Source organism: Trichosurus vulpecula, chromosome 8 (assembly GCF_011100635.1).
Source record: "Trichosurus vulpecula isolate mTriVul1 chromosome 8, mTriVul1.pri, whole genome shotgun sequence".
Lineage (NCBI taxonomy): Eukaryota > Metazoa > Chordata > Mammalia > Diprotodontia > Phalangeridae > Trichosurus > Trichosurus vulpecula.
Window position 1 is genome coordinate 160,077,330 of NC_050580.1, and position 22,947 is coordinate 160,100,276.

Below are 22,947 nucleotides of genomic sequence, written 5' to 3' on the forward strand. Positions count from 1 at the left end.
CCTGGAAAGTATATCACCAAGGCGAGTGAACTTATCCACAGCATTCAAAATCTCTCCATTTGTGACAACTGATGGTTCCACGCATGGATGCATTGTGTGGTACGGGCTGGTGGGGAACCTCTCTTTTCTTTGTGTTAATTGTCAGGCTGAAATTAGCACAAGTGGCAGAGAATCAATCCTGTTGCATCTTGGTCTCAAAGGCTGCACTGAGCACACAATCATCTGTGAACAGCTCTCCCTCTATGTTAGTCTTGGCTTGTAGCCTTTTCAAGTTAAGTACTTTACCATCAGTGGGGTAGTTGACCTTGATGCCGTTTGCACCCTTGTTGAAGGCCTCTGACAACATTGCTGAAAACATCCTGCTAAAAATCATGGGAACAAGCACAGAGCCTCGCTTCACTCCACTGGTGACTGGGAAAGTGTAAGCGCATCATCCATTATCCAGAACCTAGGCAAGCATGCTGTTGTGCAACTGGTGTACAATCCTGATGAACTTCTCCAGGCAACCAAATTGTGCTATGATCTTCCACAAGCCCTTATAACTGACAGTATCAAATGCCTTGGTCAGATCAACAAATATTGTGTGCAGACCTCTGTTCTGCTCCTGGTGTTTCTCCCGTGGTTGTCAGGCAGCAAACATCATACTGACCTTTCTTTGGCCCTTTCTGAAGCCACCCTGGCTCTTCGGGGGAAGGATCAGCCAATTAAGGAGCACTCCAACAAGAATCTTGCCAGTGATGACTAAGAGAGAGACCCCTCCTTCTTTTCCTGTGATTGTCACAGGACAGCCTATTTCCTTTTCCTTTTTTAAAAAAAATTAAATAATATACAACTTTTTGGACAAGGTAATAATTTGTAGAAATTCAGGACCGGAGAGAAAAAAAAATGTTGTCCTTCATGGACACAGAAGTCCTTTCCGGAGAGTCCTGAATCCACCTCAATGAATGAGTCAGTAAATGAATTAACGGATCATTCATTTGTTCTAGTGTAGAACCTTTTGGAAGTTCCTACCTCTCCTTCTCTGGCTTCAAGATAAACAGGGAATGGCTGAGCTTGACCCTCTGGCCGTTCACTGTCTATGAATTCTGAAGTCATTCCTTAGGTTTCTCTTCTATTTATTAATTAATTCCGACTCTTTGAGGTTTTCCTCGCTTCCAATTCTTCCAACATCTTTGTGATTCTCTCCCAGTTCTCTCTCTGATCACATCTTGCCTTTTCCAGATGTTTCTTTCACTCCTTTTACATAATTGAGCACCCATCCTATTGGTTTAAGTAGTTGAGTAAATTGAATGCTTTTCATTTACTGATGGTTCTGAATTGTAAACGTTCTTTCCAATCTGTTTTTTCCTCTTTTGAAGAGTTCCCAGAGGAGAGGATTTAGATTCTGATCTTTAGTTTAGCTTGTTTTAAGAAAAGTATCATTGTCAATGCTTTAGGCGCTGCAGTCCCTATGGGAGGAGCTGAGAAAGGTAGGGAAGAATCATTTTTGCTTTAAAATGGTAAAGAAAAAACTTTGAAGGTAGCAAACTAGCCAGCAGCTGTATGCAGAGTGTGATTCCAGGGATGCTGGGAAGGTTCCCTTGCTACAATCTAACTCTTTGCCCATAAAGTCTCTGATGCCTAAAATTTTAGCACTATAGATTCATTCTCATAGCTTAAGATTTTGTTACAGGTTAAAATGCTCATAACCCCAGGAGAGATAACACATTAAGCCTTTATCAATCATTAAACCTCAGGGTGAATGAGTTTTTAGACCTTCTTCTGAGAACAGGTTTGGATGAGGGGGGAGGGTAGAGTTGGAGATAGAGAATGAAAGTCACTGAGGAAGGGCCTGAACAATGACAAAAGGGGCCACAAATAAATGGAGAAAGGTTGAAGAAATGGGAACTTGAGCACATCCAAAATAAGTTTTATTGACTTGACAGTTTTGCAGGAAGCCATCCTTGAAAGCAGAAAATAAATTTCTTTTTGGCAGTTTAATTAGTATAGGTTGATTGGAGAATGAGATCTGTGTTCAGATCCATGTGGATCTCATTACGAGAACTATAGTACAATCAGGAATGAGCTTAGATCCCCATATGGATGCTTTTCTGACCAAACAGGTGTACACACTGTGTCTGGCCTTTTCCCTCTGTAATTGCATGTATTCTTCTGAATAGCTTAAGAATACACCCCTCCAAGGTACAATTACAATACAGTGAAAAGAGCACTACACTGGATTCCAGTAGAATATAAGCTCTTTGCAGAGATGATTTTCTATGTTTCTTTCTTTGTTTCTTTTTCTTTTTCTTTCTTTCCTTCCTTCCTTTCGTGATCTGTGTCTAGCACAGTTCTTTGCAGATAGTAGGTAATGAATAAATTCTTGTTCAACTGAATTAACATTCCAGTTCCAGTTTTGCCATTAACTAGCTATATAACTTTGGGCAACACATTTAAGTTTCTGGACCTCAGTTTCCCTTCTCTTTGTCAACGATGGAGTTAAACTAGGTAATCTCTAGATGATGCCTTCCAGATCTAAAATTCTATAATTGCACTTGTGATCTTAAATTTGTGTAATTTTGCTGACTCCTGGGATGCTTCTGATTGATCCCAGACTCTGGGACAAGTTACAATACTGCCATTCTTTTCCTACATCCCTTTTCCTTCTTTGTATTCCTCCCCTTATTTTCTAACATTCAGGCCTGAAACTGGGGGATAGGAGAGGATTATAATCTGGGTGGCTGTCAGAATGGCTCTCCCAAATCACAATTACTATTCATCAGTTGTGCCTCCTTCACCCCATACCCCAGTATCACTTGATTCATGTGTCTTCCATTCCTTGCTGAAAGAGAGAAAAAAACTAGTTTCATTATGGGTTTAGTTCTGATTTGGTGTTTTGACATTTGGCCCTTAAATGAGAAGTGCATTTCACTTAGTTTGGGGGAGTTGTGAAGACTTGGGGAAGTCTTTTGTAAAGAAAGGAGAGACAGGAAGGGGGGGGATGTTTGGAGTGGGTTGGGATGAGTATGAGTGTGAATAATTAAGAGATGGAGATGTGCATTACAAAAACAAAATTCAAAAGCTGGCTAGGTGGCAGGGAAAGGTACCCAAAGAATGCAACAAGTTTTGAATTCTCACAGGACTCAGCACATTAACTCATCTGCTTGCTCCAAATCTTCTGGCCACGATCCAGAAAGCAGAAAACTCATCTCTAGCATGAGTCTTGCCATGTGACAGCCCAATTGCTTAATTGGACTTCAGCATCTCACTGGGAGTTCTTAATCTACCGCCTTCTCCAGGGCTTCCCATCTCCTTTTGAGAAACAAGGCCTAATCTTTCTTTGAGGGAGAAGATGGTGCCACTCCTTGAGAAAACAGATTTTCTTTTTTGTGAAGCCGGACAACTAGGGGATATGGAGAGAGGAAGAAAAGATGTTAGAATGTCATACCGACCATCCGTGGACAATGATCACCAGAGGGAGAGATGAATTGAAGCTGCACTTGTCAAGTGTGTCTACATGATGAAGGTGAATCTGGCAGCTGTCACCATTTTCACTGGAGTAGAGGAGGAACCTGGTCTCTCTCTTGAGGGACTTTTTCTCCATTTCCAGGTCCTGGGGGCTTCTCCCTGCTGCTTCTGGAACAAAAGGTCAGGGAATTGTGGTGAACCTCATATCTCATCCACTCTTGTCCAGATCACTAAGTGAGTTGCATAGTAAAAGATAAGCTCCTTGAGGGAAGGGGCTGTTTCACTAGTTTATTTGTACCCTCAGTGCCTAGCACAGAGTAGGAGCTTAGTAAATGATTGCTGAATTGAATGGAGTTTCTCCAAATGCTTGGAAGTACTAAGAACACAAAGTAATTACACCTGAATTTGTGAAATACACGATATCCATTCCATTATTGGACAAAACATTGAAGTTCAGGGTAATTTCCCCCTTGGCATCATTAATAAGCACTCATAGCACATTATTCCTTCTTCTTGTAGCATAGCTTATAATGTTAACAAATAATAATAATTTAAGCGTGATGGTAATACCACACAATATCATTTACAAAAGCTGTTTCCTTTCACTGACCATCTCAGCTTGGAGACCTCACCAGCCGTATTCCACAGAGTGCAAAGCATTATTCATGATTATAAGGTTATAGGATCATAAATCTCGGGATAGAAGGGACTTTAGCAGTTATCTTGTCCAATTGCCTAATTTTATAAAGGAGGAAAGTGAGACCCTGAGAAGCTGAGTGATGTTTCTGATATCATACAAGGTAGCAAATGGCAAAGGTAGCATTCAAACTCAGGTCTTGTCGCTCCGAGTTCAGTGTGAGGGAAAATATCGTAATAATATTTTATTAATTTCAATTCAACAAACATCTATAAGGAGCTTGCTATGTGTAAAGCATTGCACTTGGCACTGGGGAAAATACAGAATTTAGATACAAGATGACCCCAGATAACCATTATGAAAATGACATCTGATTAAAGAGGTGTTATGTGCAGTCCAAGGTCTGGGAGGAGGAGAGGTTCCTACCCACTGGGGACACCAAGGAAGATTTTCTAAAGTATGTGATTCTCTAGTTGAGTTTTGAAGGCTGAGTGGAATTCCATAGGTGAAGGAGGCAGTGAGTCAGGCTGCATGAGAGCTATCCAAGCATCAAGAACATTGAAAGCAAAAGTATTAGAAAACCCAAGTTGTGCATGGGTGGGGTATAGGGTAACTTACTTTGGCTGCTTTAGAATGACAGTCTAGGCTTGACGTCTCCAGAGGGTGCGGTAATGTCCACACATACTCTAATACTTCTGCTATGAGAGCCGTTATAGGGCACGTGGGGGAAAGCAGGATAAAATAAGCCTGGAACTGTAAGGTGTTGTCGAATAGTTCCAGTTGTGTCTGACTCTCCATGACCTGATTTAGGGTTTTCTTGGCAAAGATACTGGAGTGTTTTCTCATTTCCTTCCCTAGCTCATATTGCAGATGAGGAAACTGAGGCAAACAGGGTTAAGTGACTTGTCCAGGGTCACACAGCTAGTAAGTGTTTGAGGCTGGATTTGAACTCAGGTTGATTTGAACTCAGGTCCTCCTGACTCCAGGGTGGGTACTCTATCCATTGTGCCACTTGGAGTTATAAGGTGTAGAGGATCCTAAATGCCAGGCAAAGAACCTTGAAATTTTAGTCTGAGAAGCAGAGTGACGTGAATAGATCTAGGCTTAAGGAAAATGTCTGTCAGTAGTGTGAATCAATCAACAGACATTTACTAACATATGACAATGTGCCAGGCAATGGGGATACAGAGACAAAAATGAAACAGCCTCTGCCCATGAGATAGTTTATATTCTACTGGGGGAGACAGGCACTTAAGTACATACAAAAGTAAATACAAGGCCATTCTGGGGTGTGTACTGGTATATAGTAAATAGGAGTATGATGCTGATAGTGTGGATAGAGAATAAGGCATACATGAGTTTGAGAAATATTTGTGGAGGTTAGAATCCAAAGCTCTTGGTGAATGATCAAGGAAAAGCAGGAATCAAAGATGCCAAAGTTGTTGGAGCAAGATCATGATGGGTCAGGAGTTGAAGGGCACAGGTGTTGTTTTTGTGTGTTCTTTTCTGAAGAGGACCAATGACATCATGGGTAATGTCTTCGCTCATGGGTGAACTGAATTTTTTTTTCATGGGTGAACTGAATTTAAGTGAGGCAGAGTTGCACAAAGTCATCAGCCTCACTCACTCTTCCATAGTCATTGAGGGCACAGGTAGAAGGTGTAGAAGAGAGAGAGAATGGATTTTGATGCTAGGACCTAAGGAGAAGTAGATAAAGGGAGTTGAGAAAGCCACTGCAAATCTCAGTCTTTTCAGGGAAGCAAGTAGCTAAGTCTAGCGGTATAGGTGGGGAGGTGTTGGGAAACTGAGGGACAGGAAAAAGTTTGGAACAATAACTGTTGGGAATGGGATAGGGAGTCAAAAAAGTGAGAAAATAAAGATTTACTGAGTAGTAATGAAGACTGAGGTTAGTAACTGGCACCATAAATTTTGGAGGTAAAATCAGTTTCATTTCGTGATTTTTCTCCTTTAGTAGTGTTTAACATGCCAGAGGCAGGAGCAGAGAAATCAGTCCATCCCTTAGTACACTGCCTGGCACATAGTAGGTGCTTAATTAATGTTTATCAACTTACTGAGTTATTGACTGAATCTATCAGCATTTATTAAAGGCCTACTGTGTCTACTATGTACCAGGAGCTGGGAATTCAAAGACATCAATGAAACTATCCTTTCCCTCAAGGAGCTTATATTCAATTAAAAGAAATAATACAGTCAAGTTAAGTAAATTGCATTAAGCAAATCCAACTTAAATAATTTTGAAAGAAAACCATATTCCACAAAAGAACCCCACTTATGTTAACTTTACTGTGCAGTACTGTGCCCCCTGACCCCTCCTGCCCCTCGGCTGCTGCCTCCCCACTCCCCGTCTCCACAAAACCCCCTCCAAGTGAAAGCAGAAGACACACGCTTGGAGAGACCACCACCACTGCAGGATCAAGGGCTTGCCTTGAGACCTCCAGCACAGAGAGAGGAGAACTTTGGCCTTTCTGCCTGTCCTACCAGCATGTTCTTCCTCCTCCTCTTGCTTCTCTGTTCCCGGCCCCAACGTGTATGTAAGGACACAAGGTTTGTAGGGGGTGGACTATCCTGCTAGCTATGCCAGTTGTAAGGAGGCTGATCTATTCTGTCTTGATACGCCAATTGTAGGGACACAGACCCTCTAAGAGAATGCTGAGATACTGAAGAAAGAGGGGCCCATGCCAGTCTGGTTGTATGTGTAGGTTTGCTAGAATTAATTGGGTTGTTTGGGGGACTTTACTCACAAGACCTGTATTTGGTGCAAGAGGACTGAAGGTCCTAAGGCCAGGTCAGGTTTTATATAGGAACAGAACAAAGAAGGCATATTGCTAGGGATGGCCCAAGGGTGATGCACAAGTTTTCCCTTGGGATAGTTGGAGTTTTTTTTTTTTTGTTTTTTTTTTTTTGCTCTTTACATTTACTTAAAGTAGTTTACATTTTTCTGTGTAGTCACAGGTCACAGTCACATGCTCTGGTTACTACTGTACAGTGTCCTATATAAGTAAACACAAAATAAATACAAGTTACTACAGCAGCATGTGGGGGGAGGAGTGATCAGAAAAGGCTTTATGTGGGATACAGTGTTTGAGCTGAGCTTTGAACGAAATTAGGGAACCAAAGAAGAGTCTAGCAGGCTAAAGAGACAGCTTATAAAAGGCATAGAGATAGGGAACTGCAAGCCACATACCAGTAATAGCAAGAAGGCAATTCTGGCTGCTGACCTTCGGGTCAAGTTTGAGTATGGAGGCAGGTAAAACCAGAACAGAGAGGACGGAAGGGGTTATGGATGAGAGACCATGATGAGGACCAAGCATAGGTTCAGCCTAAGTGTGAATACTACCCTATTACATGATATAATAATGAAACATAATAGCTCACGATAGTATTATATTATACGGAGTTCAGTGAAATGCATGTATTTATACACAATTACTGGATAAAGCCTTACTATTATCAGGGAAACTGGAGGCTCTGACCTCCAGATGGGTAATAGTTTATACTCCATCATTAGGGGACAGGCCTAAGCCATGGCAAAGAAAAAACTCATGACTCTGTTCTCTTGGGGGGATGTTCTGGATTTGGACTTGGTCCTGGCTCTGCGATTCACTAGCTCTGGGCAAGCCACAGTTTCTCATCTGCAGAATGGGGGGGGGGGAGGAAGTGTAAATGAATACTTAAGAATCATAGGATTTCTGGAGTCACTGACTCCAGTCTATATCTGAACATGAATCCCGGCTCTTTTAATTTGAGCAGGACCTCAGCAATGTATCTCACAGCAATCTTGTGAGGAAAGCATTTGGCAAAACCACCACATGTTAAATAAACAGGAATCATCATTACTGTTGCTACCTCTCCAGAAAAACCATGGGTTTCCTTGTGGACAATGGGGACAGATGCAATCACATGTCTCTCTTTTCAGTTAGGATATTCATTTTCAAAGTGGTAACCCCCGGAGTGCGCTCATGCTTGCTCCCCCTCCCTCTCCTTCCCTCCCCCCTCCCCCCTTCCCTCTCTCCCCCCCCTTTCCCCGTCCCTGTCCCTGTCCCTCTCCCTCTCTCTCTCAGGTTTTTTTTTAAGTAAGTACTGGGCTTCTGGTTTCCAGCAACAGATGTATTGAGGGATGATGAAGCTATAAAGTAGAAGGGGGCGTTAATGGAACTGATTTTCAAACCCGACAGTTATTAATTCTAAAGGTTATTAATTCCCAGTAAGGGGCAATGAGTTTCACTCTAACTACAGCATGAAATGCACCATCCTTTGTTAAGAGGGGAATGTGAATGAGAATCTGAATGACTCTCCTGGGCCAGTGAGATAAATTCTTGGAGCCCAATGTGACTTTTCTAAACACACACGCAGATGGTGGGATTCACAGGGAGCTCAGGCATCTTAACAGGGGAGCAAACTTTCACCTGCCAGTCACCAGTCAACCAATCCAGCAAGGATTTAATAAGTGTTTGCTATATACCTGGCACTATGTGTGATGCTAGGGATACAAAACCAGTGATGAAATAGCACCTGCCCTCAAGGAGCTTACTTTCTATTTGGGGAGATAATATGTACTTATAAAAGAATATGTAAAATATATAAAAAATAAATGTGAAGTAATATTGAAGAGAGGGAGGTACTCACAGCTTAAGGGAGATCAGTGCTTCATGTAAAAGGTGGTACTTGAGCTGAGTTTTAAAGAAAATGGGATTCTAAGAGGTAGAGATAAGAAAGGAGTACATTCCAGCCCTGGAAGACAGCCTGGGCAATGGCATGGAGGTGGGAGATGCAGCACAGCTTAAGTAACAGTAAGGTTAGTTTGACTGGACCAAGGAGTGATGAAAGGGAATACCGTATCTCTAATGAGGCTGGAAAGTCAGTTTGTGAAGAGCATTAAATGCCAAAAAGAGAAGTTTCTATTTTATGCTAGAGGAACTAGGGAGGGATCTAATCAGGTCTGTTTTTTTTAGTAAAATTAGTTTTGGCAGCTATGAAGGATGGACTGCAGAGGGGAGAGACATGACATATGAGGACTGAGTGTGTGTGTGTGTGTGTGTGTGTGTGTGTGTATGAGAGAGTGAGAGAGAGAGAGAGAGTGAGTGAGAGAGAGAGAGAGAGAGAGTCTCTTTAGTGTATATGAGCAGTTACAGAGGAAGGCATCATCCTCTTTTCCCTGTGGGATAAGACAGCTTTCTTGTTTGAGTGCCCCAGAAGAAGGGGTCAGACTCTTGAAAACCCTGAGTAAGGCCATTGAGGTTTTAGTGCTTTTACATTGAGGAATTGTTTCTCTGTGTCAATATTCACACCAGGTATCCTCACTAATCCATCTTGCTGAATATTGCCAATTTTATTGCCACCACATAGCTTACATCTGTCCTTTTCTTCCCACTCACCTGACTGCTACTTTCATCCCTTCTCCCCTCAATGATTGCAAAAACCTCCTGTTTTCCTTTATTCCAGCCTCTCCCCTCCCTAATGGAGCCTTCCCATAGCTGCCAAAGTGATATTCCCAAAGCACAAGTCGAACTGGTGTCACTTCCCTGCTCAAGCAGTTCCAGTGGATCCCAATTAACTCTAGGACAAAATGCAAACTCCTCTGATGTTCAAAGACCTTCACGGTCTGGCTCCATCTAAACCTTTTAAGGCTTACTTACAGCATATTACTTACTGAAAGCTTTGTGCACTTGTGTTTCTGCCAAATTGGTCTACTTTCTGCTTCCTGTACACAACATTCCATCTTCTACCTCTATTCCTTGGCACAGGATTATTCCCCCTTGGGTGGAGTACCTTCCTTCCCCCTCACCTCTGCCTTTTGGTATGCCTATTTTCCTTTAAAGCTCAGCTCAAATGCCATCTTATACAGGAAACCTATCCTGATGCCTTCAGTTGCTAGTGTCTCCCCCAACTTAACCCCCATAATTTTATATGTATTTTGCATATATTCTATGTTTATCTCAGTCCATGTTGTTTCTCTTAATAGAATGTAAGCTTATTGAGGGCAGGGGCTACTTTGTTTTTATCTTTGTATCATCAGTTGCCAGCACAATGCCTGGCATATGGCAATCATTTAAGAAATGCTTTTTAAATTGAATTATCTTATTTATTTTTACTTTGGATTATACTATGAAAAATTAGCACTGACCCAATGTGCCTGAGTCCTGCTAGTTTACTTTGGGCTGAACCTATTTAGTTTATTTGGGTTGAACCTAAGGCCATGAGTTTTCAACCAAATGGTTAAAAATATTTGTACAGATTGGTAGAGTGCCTTTTTGTGAGCATCTGTACCTGTTGGAATGGGGTGGTTTTGTCACAGTGGTAACTAATATGGGGAGAAACAGATATTGGAGGAAAGGTACATTTGAGAGCCAATTTTAGGGACCAACCTGATCCAAGAACTTAAAATGTGATGTTTCATAGATTGAACTTGGACAGAGAGATGGGTTTGATGGGAAGTTGAACCAAGATGAATAAGATTGTCCATGGGTTATTCCTGAACTCTAGTGGATATGGATATTCCTTTCACTAATGCAGGTTGCAACCCATGTCCTCCCACAAATTCATCATAGGGAGTTTACCCAACTTGCCTGTGGTACCTCTTCATGCTCTCTTTATATTCTGTGATATTCAGTGGATATATCAATGCAGAAGAGAAGGGAACAAACCTGCTATGTGCCAGGCCCTGTATTAAGTGCTCTACAAATATCTTATTTAGAGAGGATTCTGGGAAGATGACAGAATAGGTCAGAAAATTCCAAGCTCTCCAGATTTCCCCTACAAACAAGACAAAATAGTACCTCAGGGCAAATGTAGAACACTAAAAATAGACAAGAGTTGGGGCAGAACAGTGTCACCTCCTGGGACAACCGGAAAAGATCTGAAGAAAAATCCCAGGACCAAGGTTTTGTCCCTGTGCACCTTCAGGCTAGTTCCACTGAAACAGCAGGTAGTGAGCCCTGGGGCTAGCTGGGTTGGGAGGTAGCCTCAGCCCCAGCCACAGGAATTTTCACTTCCAGGACTTCCCCACAGTGTGAAGAGTTGGGTATCTGAACAGGGGAAGACTGAGGAAACCTCTGCTGATAAGAGATGCCAGGCCCAGCTGTGCTATTGCAATATGGTGGAGAAGGAGCCAGCCCACATCCAGGGAATGCAGAAGCAGTGGGGCAGGACACCACTGTCTGTGGGCACTTAGAGGAGGGTGGAGCTCTTGGTTTTAGTTCCAGGCCAGAGGGGAGAACTGAAGGAGGATCTGAGGCCAGAGGCACCATCCCCCATATGCCAGGACTACAGGTGATTACAATTTAAAAAAAAGAGCAGGCAAAGGAGAAAGAACCCAAATATAGAAAGTTACTATGAAAATAGAGAAGACGGGTTCATCTTCAGAGGAAGATACTGAAACAAAAAAAGCCTCTTCTACCCCAAAAAGTAATGTCAAATGGTTACCTGCCCAAAAAGAATTCATAGAGAACTTAAAAAAGACTTTAAAAATCAAATGAGAGAGCTTGAGGAAAAATTTTAAAAAATAAGAACAATACAAGAAAAAATAGATTAAGAAAAGAAAGTCAACCAATTGCAAAAGGAGATCCAGAATCTTAAGGAAGAAAATGACTCCTTGAAAATTAGAGTTGGGCATGGGGAAGCCAGTGAAGTTAATAAGGGACAAAGAAATAATAAAAAAAATAAAGAACAAAAAAAAATACAAGAGAATTTGAAATATCTAATAAGAAAAATGACTGATCTGGAGAACAGATCAGGAGGAGAATGCATAATAATAATTGGACTACCTGAAAACTATGATCAAAAATTGATACAATAATACAAGAAATAATTAAAGAAAATTGTTCTGAAGTGTTAAAACAAGAGGAGAAAGTAGAAATAGAAAAAAATCCACTGTTGACCACCTCTAAAGAAAACTTATAGGAGTATCATAGTCAAGTTCTGAAACCACCAGCTCAAGGAGAAAATATTATGAGCAACAAGAAAAAAACAATTCAAAGATGGCAGAAGCACAATTAGAATCATGCAAGACCAAGCAGCAGTGACCCTAAAAGACTGCAGGTCTTGGAATGCTATATATTGAAGAGCAAAAGAACTGGGATTGTGGTGAAAATATCCTATACAGCAAAGTTAAGTATAATCCTGAATGGAAAAAAATGATATTCAATGAATTGCCAGACTGTCAGGACTTTCTTGCAAAAAAAACCTGAACTCGATAGAAAATTTGACATACGAGATCCAAGAGAAATATAAGGTTCACATCAAAGACTAATTACAGGGATTGAAAAATGGACAGACTGTTTACTTTTTATATAAGGAAATGTAAAACATAGGCCCAGCACTCTATTCACTGTGCTACCTGGTTCATTGGTTATCTCTCACTTTCACTGTGACTGGGTCGTTTTATTCCTTTCCAGTTTTACATTTCTGAGATAAAGATCTTCATATCACCTCTGCATAATTCCTTTTTTGTAATGATTTGTAGCCTGCTCGTATCCACCATGAGAGGCTTCTCCATTACCATGGGTTGTTCAGTATTTATTAATTATAGCCTTGTTTTCAGGTTAACTTGTTATGGTTTTCGGGTTTTTTTAATCCAAAGAAATCCCCTTTATGAATGAAGCAATGGGCATTCAGTGGAACCCTGAAGTCATCGTGGTATTGTAGAATAGAGAGGGACCCAGCATTTATTATAATGGAGGGGACCTGAAAATGCTTTAGGACATGGTGAATTCATGAAAGAGAACCATAGGATTGGAAGGTTTAAGCCTCCATCAGAATGAAAGTTGATTATTTTTCCTTTCATGGATACTAGATATCCTGATGCTCTTGGGGTTTAGGTGTTCTACTGTATAAAGTAAGTGAATTGAGAGCTAATATTTGGTTATTACTAAGTGTGCTTTTGTGGGGGGGGGGAGCAGAGAACCAGGTATAAAACATATATCTGTTCTTTCTTTCAACAAATAGAAAATGACCAAAATATTATATAAACTTTTAAATCAAAATCACTCTTTTCTGTTGTTTTATGGAACTGTCCTCAGAGATTATAAATTGTTGGGAGCAGGCTGGAGCATTATATGATCTATTAAAACAAAATTTATCAATTAAAAAAAGAAAAACAGAAGAAGTAGGGAAGGTAGGTGGGAAGAGAGGGATGAATTTTCAGTGTAATTTATGTTTTGGTCTCTAGCTTACGAGAAATTTTCACTGTTTCCCAAAGGCTGTGGTCACGAGGAGTTACTGTTTTTGTGGATTCCAGAGTAAGAAGTGTCTATGCTGTGGTTATTTTTATTGGTTGCTTTCTGGAATGAGATTCTTTTCAAAGCTTTCTTCTCTGCCTCTATTCCACCACCACCCTGGTTGGCATCTAAACTATTTTGTTTTCTTCCAAGAAATAAATCTGTGACAAAGTAAGTCATTCAAAGAGCCTTTCCACTCAGGACAAAGTCCTATGGGGGCCAGTGTTCACAACTCAGCTGATTTTTTGAGTTAACAGATGCACTTATTCACGGGATATGTGTGCTTAAAGGCAGTTCTAACTGAATGGCTATGCAAAGAAGAAAATATTTTCTGCAGCCCTAGAGAAATAGTTATTTATGAGAGAGGTGTTTTGTTGTGGTGAAAAGAGCTCTGGAGTTGGGGGGTGGGGTTGGAAGTGGGAGAGTTACCAGACTGGGATTGAATTTTGGCTCCAATACTTCTCATTGGTATTACCATGGGCATGTCATTCATGTTCTCAGAACGTTTCATTTTCTCATCTATAAAACTGGTAAATAATTCTGGCATTACCTGCAACTCAGGTTTGTTGTGAGTGAAGTGTTTTGAGCCCTAAAAGTACTGTACAAATGTGATATTTATTATTATTACTGTTATCTCTAATGGGTTTCATCTGACATTACACATTTCTTTTAGTTAAAGGGGATCCAGGGGTGGGGAATCTGGGGCCTCAAGGCCACATGTGGCCCTCTAGGTCCTCAAGTGCAGCCCTTTGACTGAATTCAAACTTCACAGAATTGTGTGGCTTGTAGGCCACAGATTCCCCACCCCTGTAGGAAATAGCTTTCATTTAACTTAATATTTATTTATTAATTTATTTTAACAGGACAATAGCTTTTAATAACTTAATTAATAATTTCACAGCATTCATATCAAAAGAGAAGGCATTTTCCAAAGACACAAGTGCAACATCCTCTTAATGTTATTTCTTTTTTTTAAAGTTAGATTTTTTTATTTTTAGTTTACAACACTTAGTTTTACATGTTCTTTAGTTTCAAATTTTCCTCCCTTCCTTCCCTTCCCCCCCCAACCCCACCGCCGCCAGGATGGCATGTAGTTTGATATAGATTCTACATAAACCTTTGCATTAAACTTATTTACACAATAGTCAAGTTGCAAAGAAGATTTATGACCAATGGAATGAATCATGAGAGAGAAGAAACAAAACCAAAAAAAAAAAAAAAAGAGGAAAAAAAAAAAGAGAGAGAGCAAATAGTTTGCCTCAATCTGCATTCAGATTCCATAGTTCTTTCACTGGATGTAGCTAGCTTTTTCCATCATGAGTCCTTTGGAACTGTCTTTGAGCCTTGTATTGCTGAGGAGAGGCAAGTCTATCAAAGTTAGTCGTCACGGAATCCATATGTCTGTGGTTGTGTACAATGTTCTCCTGGTTCTGCTCCTCTCACTCAGCATCAGATCATGTAGGTCTTTCCAGGTTATTATGAAGTCCGTATCTTCCCCATTTCTTATAGTATAATAGTATTCCATTACATTCGTATACCACAACTTGTTCAGCCATTCCCCAATTGATGGGTGTCCCCTTGATCTCCAATTCTTTGCCACCACAAAAAGAGCAGCTATAAATATTTTTGTACATACAGGTCCCTTTCCCACTTGTGTGATCTCTTTGGGACATAGCCCTAGGAGTGGTATTGCTGGGTCAAAGGATATGCACATTTTTATAGCCCTTTGGGCATAGTTCAAATTGCTTTCCAAAATAGCTGGATCTGTTCACAACTCCACCAACAATGTATTAATGTTCCAATTTTCCCACATCCTCTCCAGCATTTATTATTTTCCTGTTTTGTCATGTTAGCCAATCTGACAAGAGATAGGTGGTACCTAAGAGTTGTTTTGATTTGTATTTCTCTAATCAATAGTGATTTAGAGCATTTTTTCATATGCCTATAGATATCTTTAATTTCTTCCTCTTAACTGAATATTTAAATCAGTTCAAGTAAAAAGCCCCTAAAGCCATCCAAAATGTAAATAAGTTATTAATTTTCTGTTTCTTTAATCAGAAAAGGTATTTGTCTGGAACAGTCTCTTGGTAATAGGAAAGGCAAAAGAAAACTGGGGATGTCCATGAGAGAAAGAAAAACAAGCATGGGATCGCCACAAAGAAAAACATGCTACCACCCAAATCAATCAGACCTCCTGTCAGGGAACCATATTTTCCATCTATTAAGAATCTCTTGGTATTTTGTCAGCCACATTCTTCATTTTCTTTTACGAATCTCTCTTTCTTCACAGAGGTAAACTTGAGGAGAATTCTTATAAGAACAAATGACTGGAATTACCAAGAGGGGAAGTGGCTTTCTGAGTCTGATTATAGTCAAGGGATCCTCAGACCAGTGTAAACCCAATGGAGGCCAGATAAATCACAGGTTCTTGGGAAGCAATTTGTGAGAGAGGCCACGACTCAAAACAAGGATTAAACAGCATGGCAGCCTCACAACTTCCTTGATGGACAAATTCATTTTCTGGTATTCTTGTTCCTAAAATGATTGTGGGTGGTACAGCTCCTGTCTAGTTTGGTCTTTCAAACATTGCTTTTTGGCTTCATTTTCTTGGTCTGTCTCATGTACCCCACCCCATCTCACATATCCAATGTGTGATCATCTAGGGAGGCTGCCACGGCCCAGAAAGGAAAGAGTAGATTATCTGAAAGAGCATGTTTGAAACTGTATAATTTGGCTCCATTTGAAAGCATCTAGTAATGATGATATTTCCAGCATTAGAAGCTGTGAATAAACGATTGTATATAGTTCAGGGCTGGGTCACTGTTCTTCTCCACTGTTGTAGAGCCCAAGGGACCAAATTCTGTTTATGATGGCTTTTTATTTGTTTTTAAGAAAAAAGAAAAATGAAAGATTTATGTATTTTCCAACAATGTTCCTTGTGAAGGTAACATATTCTGCTTGAAACACAAAAGACTCCTGAATCAAAGGAGGGAATGTGTTTGTTTGTTTATTTTAACGGGGCTGACTAGAATGGCCTCCAGAGACTCACAGTTCATTTTTGTGGCCGGTCCTCAGAGATGGGGAGTCAAACAATACTACTTCGGCATTTTTCTACACAAATCGAATACAGTAGGACGTTGTATAAAAGGGAGAGTCCTGACCACCATTTTTGTTTTTGAATTAGCTTCCTGCTTAACTGTGGTTTTGGGAACTGGTTTAGAATTTTGAATGGCCTTACAAAGGAGTTCAAAATGGTCTCACATGGCAATTCTCCCAGAAGCCCTTGTTTGCTCTGCTTCAAATGTCATTAAAAGGAGGGGATAGAGGGCAGAGCAAGGACACGTTGGGGACAGTGGAGCTGGAAGGAAAGTTCTTTGCAAAATTTTGCTGGAGGTGGAGGGGAGGAACCTCAAATTTGAACCTTCCCCTTACTCTAGCATTCAATACTTCACTGAACCAGTGATCTCATCAATGTGGGTATTTGCTTCATTGTTCTTAATTATGGATTTAGGACTACAAGGAGCCTTTGAAAGCTTCTAGTCCATCCCTTCTATTTTTACTGATGAAGAAAACGAAGTCCCAGGTGGTTTAGTAATTTACCTAATGCCACAGAGGTAGTAAGTGGCAGAGCCAGAAGTTTGAACCCAGGTCTTCTGACTCTGGTTCCTGTATTCTTTCCACTGTACCATATTCCCTACAGGATATCTTCATATCTCCCTCTAGGATGTGTTATTATTCCATGCGATTCTTTTCCACATTCTCCCCTAGATGACCCACACAGGAGTTACTCTGTAGCTAGGTCTTTCTCTGGTATTTTGACATTTTGTTGGGTACCAGTAGAACATCTGAACTGTCCATTGATTTCACTACCTGACCAACCCATCCCTCTTCTGATGAATCTTTTTTTTTTTAATGTCCCTTATACCACTTCTTGAACGTAGGTCATCATTGGGAATAGGCTAGTCTGCTTGTACCTACTATGTTTCTCTTTCTTGTTCTTTGGGTCACTCACAACTAGACAGACCGACTCCTACACACACTATAGAATTCCAAGATTTACGCCCAAATGGCATCCCTGGGAAAACAACAGAATTAGAAAGATGACTTTTTGTGTCAGGGAGTAGCTTGGAATCACTAAATGCATCTTACTATTTTCCCCAAGTGCAATAAAGTCCCTGCTCTGAGAGACACCATGGCGTAGTGGGAAGAGTACTGGAATAAGGGGACTTTGGTTAAAATCCCAATTCTGCCCCCTGGGTGGCCTCGAACAAGTGGCCAATTCACCTCAGTTTTTCCATGTGTAAAAATGAAGGTATCGGACCAGACATCCTGTTTTACGTCCCGACCTATGTCTTGCCACTGGACTCTGGAGGAAATGGTGAGACTGATGATTATGCACAGCCCTGCCTCACTTAAATCCAATTTGTTTGAAAGTCAATACATCCCTCTCCTGATGTCATTGGTCCTCTTCAAGAATGAAGGATGAACAACGAACAACAAGGCATTACTCGTCATCTATCTGTAAAATCTATCCTAGATTTATCTCTATAACTACATCTAAGTATCTAGACACATGAATGTATCTCTTTCTATATCAATATAGATATGTAGATATACATGTAAGTATATATACGTACATATATACACACACATACACATACTCACACACACACACACACATATGTACAGCAATATCTATCTGTTGACTGATGGAGTAATTCAATGGACTGGCCATTCAACAACTTTTCATCATCTGTACAATAGATATTTCTTGGCCCAATTGGTTTTCTCTGTGTCAATTTGATAGGGCCTTTTTTCTTTTAGTAATGATCTGATTGAGAAATGTTTGGCACCCTACAGTTAGCATCGTGTCATACTGAAACCAGACAATCCAGAGGACCTCACCCGTCACAAGATATCCCTCACTCATTTGGACTCTATGCAGGACAGCCTTCATTACAGTGATAAACACCTTTAATGAGCATATGTCTCCTTGTTTTATTCTCTGCCTGGTGTTAATTGTCATTAACACTTTGTCACTGAACAAAGTTATCTTTGGTGGTTGCATTTATCAAGGAAACTTGTGTGATCATAACACATATATAAAAGACTACTATTTGTTCTGCGAGTCAAATGCTTTTTTTTTTTTTTTTTTGGTAATCAACAAGGAACAAGATTGCATTTTCTCTGTATCTTCCAGTCAATTGTGTGACTGCAAAGATGTTATAGAAAGAAAATTAACCAAAAAAAAAGACCATTTACAAAGTTATAGAAGGTGATTTACAAAAGCCTGGTTGCTTCTTGCATTTTCATCCAGGTTTCAGCCAATAAAAATCTTTTACTAGATCCTAGGCATCCCCATAAGAGGTATAGAAATAATGAACTAGTTAAATTCAGCTTTTTTTTTTATTACTGCTTTTGTCTGGTATAGATTGTGATTCACTAATAATAAGCATGATAAAAACTCATACTGATAAAGCATTTCCTCCTTTACAAAGAACTTTCCTCCCAGTAATCTATGAGATAAATAGTATATTATTATATCCTTGTTTTATAGATGAGTTAACACATAGTGAGTGGGTGGACATTTGTGAGGCCGGTTCTTTGAGGGGCAAAGGCCGGATTTGAAGGTCGTAGGAACATAGATTTAAAGCTGGAAAGCATCTTGAAGTTGTTCAAATCTGACCTCAGACACTAACTGCACAACTCTGGGCAAGACAGCCTCAGTTTCCTCACCTGGAAAATGGGGATAATAAAGCATTTAAGCTGCAGGGGTTGTTTTGAGGCCCAAATGATGCAATGTTTATGAGTGTTTAGCAAAGTACCTGGCACAGTGTTGTTGTTCAGTTGTTTCTGACTCTACGGTTTCTTGGCAAAGGTACTGGAGTAGTTTGCCGTTTCCTTCTCCAGTGTGTCCCCATTTTACAGATGAGCAACTGAGGCAAATAGAGATTAAGTGATTTGCCCAGGGTCACACAGCTAGTAAGTGTCTGAGGTTGGATTTGAACTCAGATCTTCCTGACTTGAGGCCTGGTGTTCTATCCATGGTGCCACCTAGTTGCCTGACACATAGCACATGCTATATAGATGCTCATTCTCTTCCCTTTTCTCTCCATTTACCCCTATTTCATCATTTTACAGAAGAGAGAATTGAGGTCTAGAGAGATCAAATGACTTGTCCAAGGTCACACAGGGCAAGTCTGGATTCGAACCTTGGTCTTTTGATTCAAAGTCTAGCACCTTCCCCACTAATGAATGCTTATGTACTTACATGGGTTGTTCTTATTCAAATAGGGCTTTTTATATCAACTATGAGCTTAAAATGTGGACTATGTCACCTCTTTTTTTAACATTATGCAAATATACCTGTAAGCATTTAGGAATGGCCTTTAGTGCATTGATTTAGAATTCAGTAAATAAAGAGAGAAACTACAATTCCTTTCAGGGGATGATCAAAGGAGAGAAATGAACTCTTTGATCCCACCTCCCTTCACCCACAAAGAATATTCCAGGCATATGTGCTCAAGAATTTTGGCCTTCTAATTTGCAAATCCAAAGTCAGTGCTCTCTGTGTGTGGAAAGCAGTAACCATTAACTTGGTTAAACAATGCAGAGGTTAATGTGTAAAGTAAGAGTAACTGATGGGAGAGGGGGATCAGTACCCAAGCAGAGGTGTAGTGTGCTCATGGGTCTAAGCTACTGGAGGCAGTTCGTGCAAAAACAGACCTTTAGCCTTTCCAAACAATTTCCAGGTATTTAAGAGAACAGAGAAAAAATACTTTTCCAGATGGTCAGACATGCAACGTACACATGGGCTCATGAGGCATGATCCAGACCAGCACCAGTATTGGAAATACTTTTCATGTGCCACAAGGGGAAGAAAACCTATCTCCCGTCTTTCAGATTTTCTCAGTTTCTCTCCACCAAGCACCTTCTTGCTCCTTATATAATTTCCTCTCACTGATCACTATATGTCCATTAATACTCATATAATGCTTTGATCCATTCTCTCATCTCTGTACAAAGGCTAGTCTCATTCATCCAATACCCTTATCTATATGTATACCAGGAGACTTGGAACTTCCTGGTCAAATGGTATCACAAATATAAAACTGAACAGTAATCAACTGCTTCCCTTATCAGCTAATTAGCAGTAGTGAGAGCTGTGGGCGGATACTTTTCATCTGGCGGCAACCAGTCTTCCTAGTCCTGATCTGCTAACAAGGTCTGAAGGCCTAAAAAAAAAAAGAGAGAGAGCAGAATCCTGCCTTCAGTATTCTGGCTGTGACTTCCAGACCTATTGATCATGGTCACATTTGTCTTCCTGAGTAGAGAACTTCCCTTATGGCCACATTTAGGGTAAATGACAAGATAGGCTTGCCCAGGCCAAAGCCTTGAAATGCATTTGGCCTTCAGGTAGTGATGGATTGACTGCTGGACAGCCCTTAGTGATTTCTGTATGGTGAATTCCATTTTGTGTGTGCCAGGGATTAATGGATGAGTAACAGGTGCGAGGGAGAGTTAATAAAACTATGATAATATGGAAGGTGTGAGTCACACATAATATCCTTTCCTAAAGGTCAAAATGAGCTACTGATAAAGTAGTCTTAAAGTCTAAGTCAGAAACCTACAAGAGAACAATTCCTTGGAAGCAATAAACCCAAAGCCAAGGGTAATGGCCCCTCCTTCACTGGGAATCTTCAAGTGAAGGCTATATAGCCATGCATTGAAGAGGGAATTTTTTTTTCAGGTTGTAGATTAGGCTAGATGGTCTCTGAGGTGCCTCCCATTCTGAAGTTTTTTGATTTTTTTGAAAAGATTGGTCTATTATAAGCAAAGTGGACAGAAGAAAATTCGGAGAAAATACTTTTGCCATTTCAAATAACTCAGCACATCTGTAGGTTGCTGGCTACCACCGACAGATCAATTTGTCTACCAATCTGAAGAGGGATGATTTTGTTAGATCACAGGCATCCAGAAGAACATGAAGTTAAAAAACATGCAACAGACTGCAAATATTGGCTAAGGGTTTGAATCAAAAGGACAATCTTTAGATGTGGGACCTATTGATTGCACAGACATGCAGAATGAATGCTTCTTTAGTCAACAGTGTCATCTTTGAAGATCAGGTACAGCGTTAGAATAATCCTGTTTGGGTCTCAATATAGCCTGTGCTCATACAGTGGCATCTTTCTGAAATACCAAAAACCCAATACTGGTTTACAAGTGATTGCCATGGGAAAATGTTAACTTTTCTTTCAGTTCAAATAAAGGTGTTTTATTTATTTCTATCATACTCTCTGTCTTTCCTCAGAACCTGAAGACAGGAGATTGGCTTTCTTCCCCTTGTGGCACGTGAAGAGTATTTCCAGTATTGGTGCTCATCTGGATCATGCCTCATGAGCCCACATATATGTAGCATGTCCGACCATCTGGAAAAGTATTTTTTCCTTTGTTCTCCTAACCATGCCATCGGTTCTGTCTTTTCATATGAAAAGGAAATGCCACATAGTAGAGAAGGCACATTGGATTAGAAGTCAGAGGGGCCATGTTCACACCCTGCTTCTCACAGTGTGACATTGGTCAAGCCACTTAACCTCTCTTCTGTGTGTTTCTTTGTCTGTAAAATTAAGGGTTTAGAATTCAGGGGTGGAGAACCTGCGGCCTTATGGCCACAAGTGTGGCTCTTTGACTGAATCACTTGAGGACCTAGAGGGCCACATGTGCCCATGAGGCTGCAGGTTCCCCACCCCTAGTTTAGATTATGTGGTCCCTAAGTTTCCTTCTAAAGGCAGCTAGGTGGTCCAGTAGATGGACTACTGGGCCTGCAGTCAGAAAGACTCTTCCTGAGTTAAAATCTGGCCTCAGACAATTATTAGCTGTGTGACTCTAGGCAAGTCATTTAGCCCTGTTTGCCTCAGTTTACTCATCTGTAAAATGAGCTAGAGAAAGAAATGGCAAACTACTCCAGTATCTTTGCCAAGAAAACTCCAAATGGTTTCATGGAGAGTCAGACACAACTGATATGACTGAAAGGAAAACAAAAAAGATTCTTCTATAGCTTTTAGTAGACCATCTGTCCTACCACTCTATGATTTAGAGTTTGAGCATGGTTAATATTTCTTTTTAAAATCTTGACTCGTAACTATCTTAACTTCCAACTATGGTCACCTATATTTTTATAATTACAAGAAGAAGTGCAACGTCTTCCCACAATAAGGGGAAATTACCAGAGTCCTCCACCAGTGGAGAAGGGCATGTGATCCTTTCATGAAAATTCCCAAAGTACTCCCGAGTTGCCTAGGGTTCCACCAGGTATCAACTTAAGCTGATACCAACTTCTCCCTCTGGGCACTAAGAACCTACAAGTTATCAACTTCAGTCATATCTTCTCTCTTTGGACACTAAGAATATGATTATAAGCCACATTTAGGTCCTGTACAGGGCAGATTTTGGGGAGAAAATATGTTCCATATTCAGATCAGTAGGACCTGAGTTCCAATCTTACCTCTGACACTTACTTCTTTGGCAAAGTCACTTAATTTGCCTGGGCCTCAGAGTCCTCATCCGTAAGATGAGGGGATGGGACTAGATGGTCCCTGAAGTCCCTCCTGGCTCTAGATGTAT

At 40.5% G+C, this 22,947-nt stretch overlaps 1 protein-coding gene across 1 annotated transcript in view; it reads right to left on the reverse strand.

Annotated features, from left to right (window-relative positions):
* LIPC (lipase C, hepatic type) overlaps positions 1-22,947 on the reverse strand; it is a 234,611-nt gene that overhangs the window by 51,305 nt on the left and 160,359 nt on the right. The window contains exon 3 of the mRNA XM_036735537.1: positions 3,428-3,615. Within this exon, the coding sequence (XP_036591432.1) occupies positions 3,428-3,615 (188 nt within the window). The remainder of the gene's footprint in view (positions 1-3,427; positions 3,616-22,947) is intronic.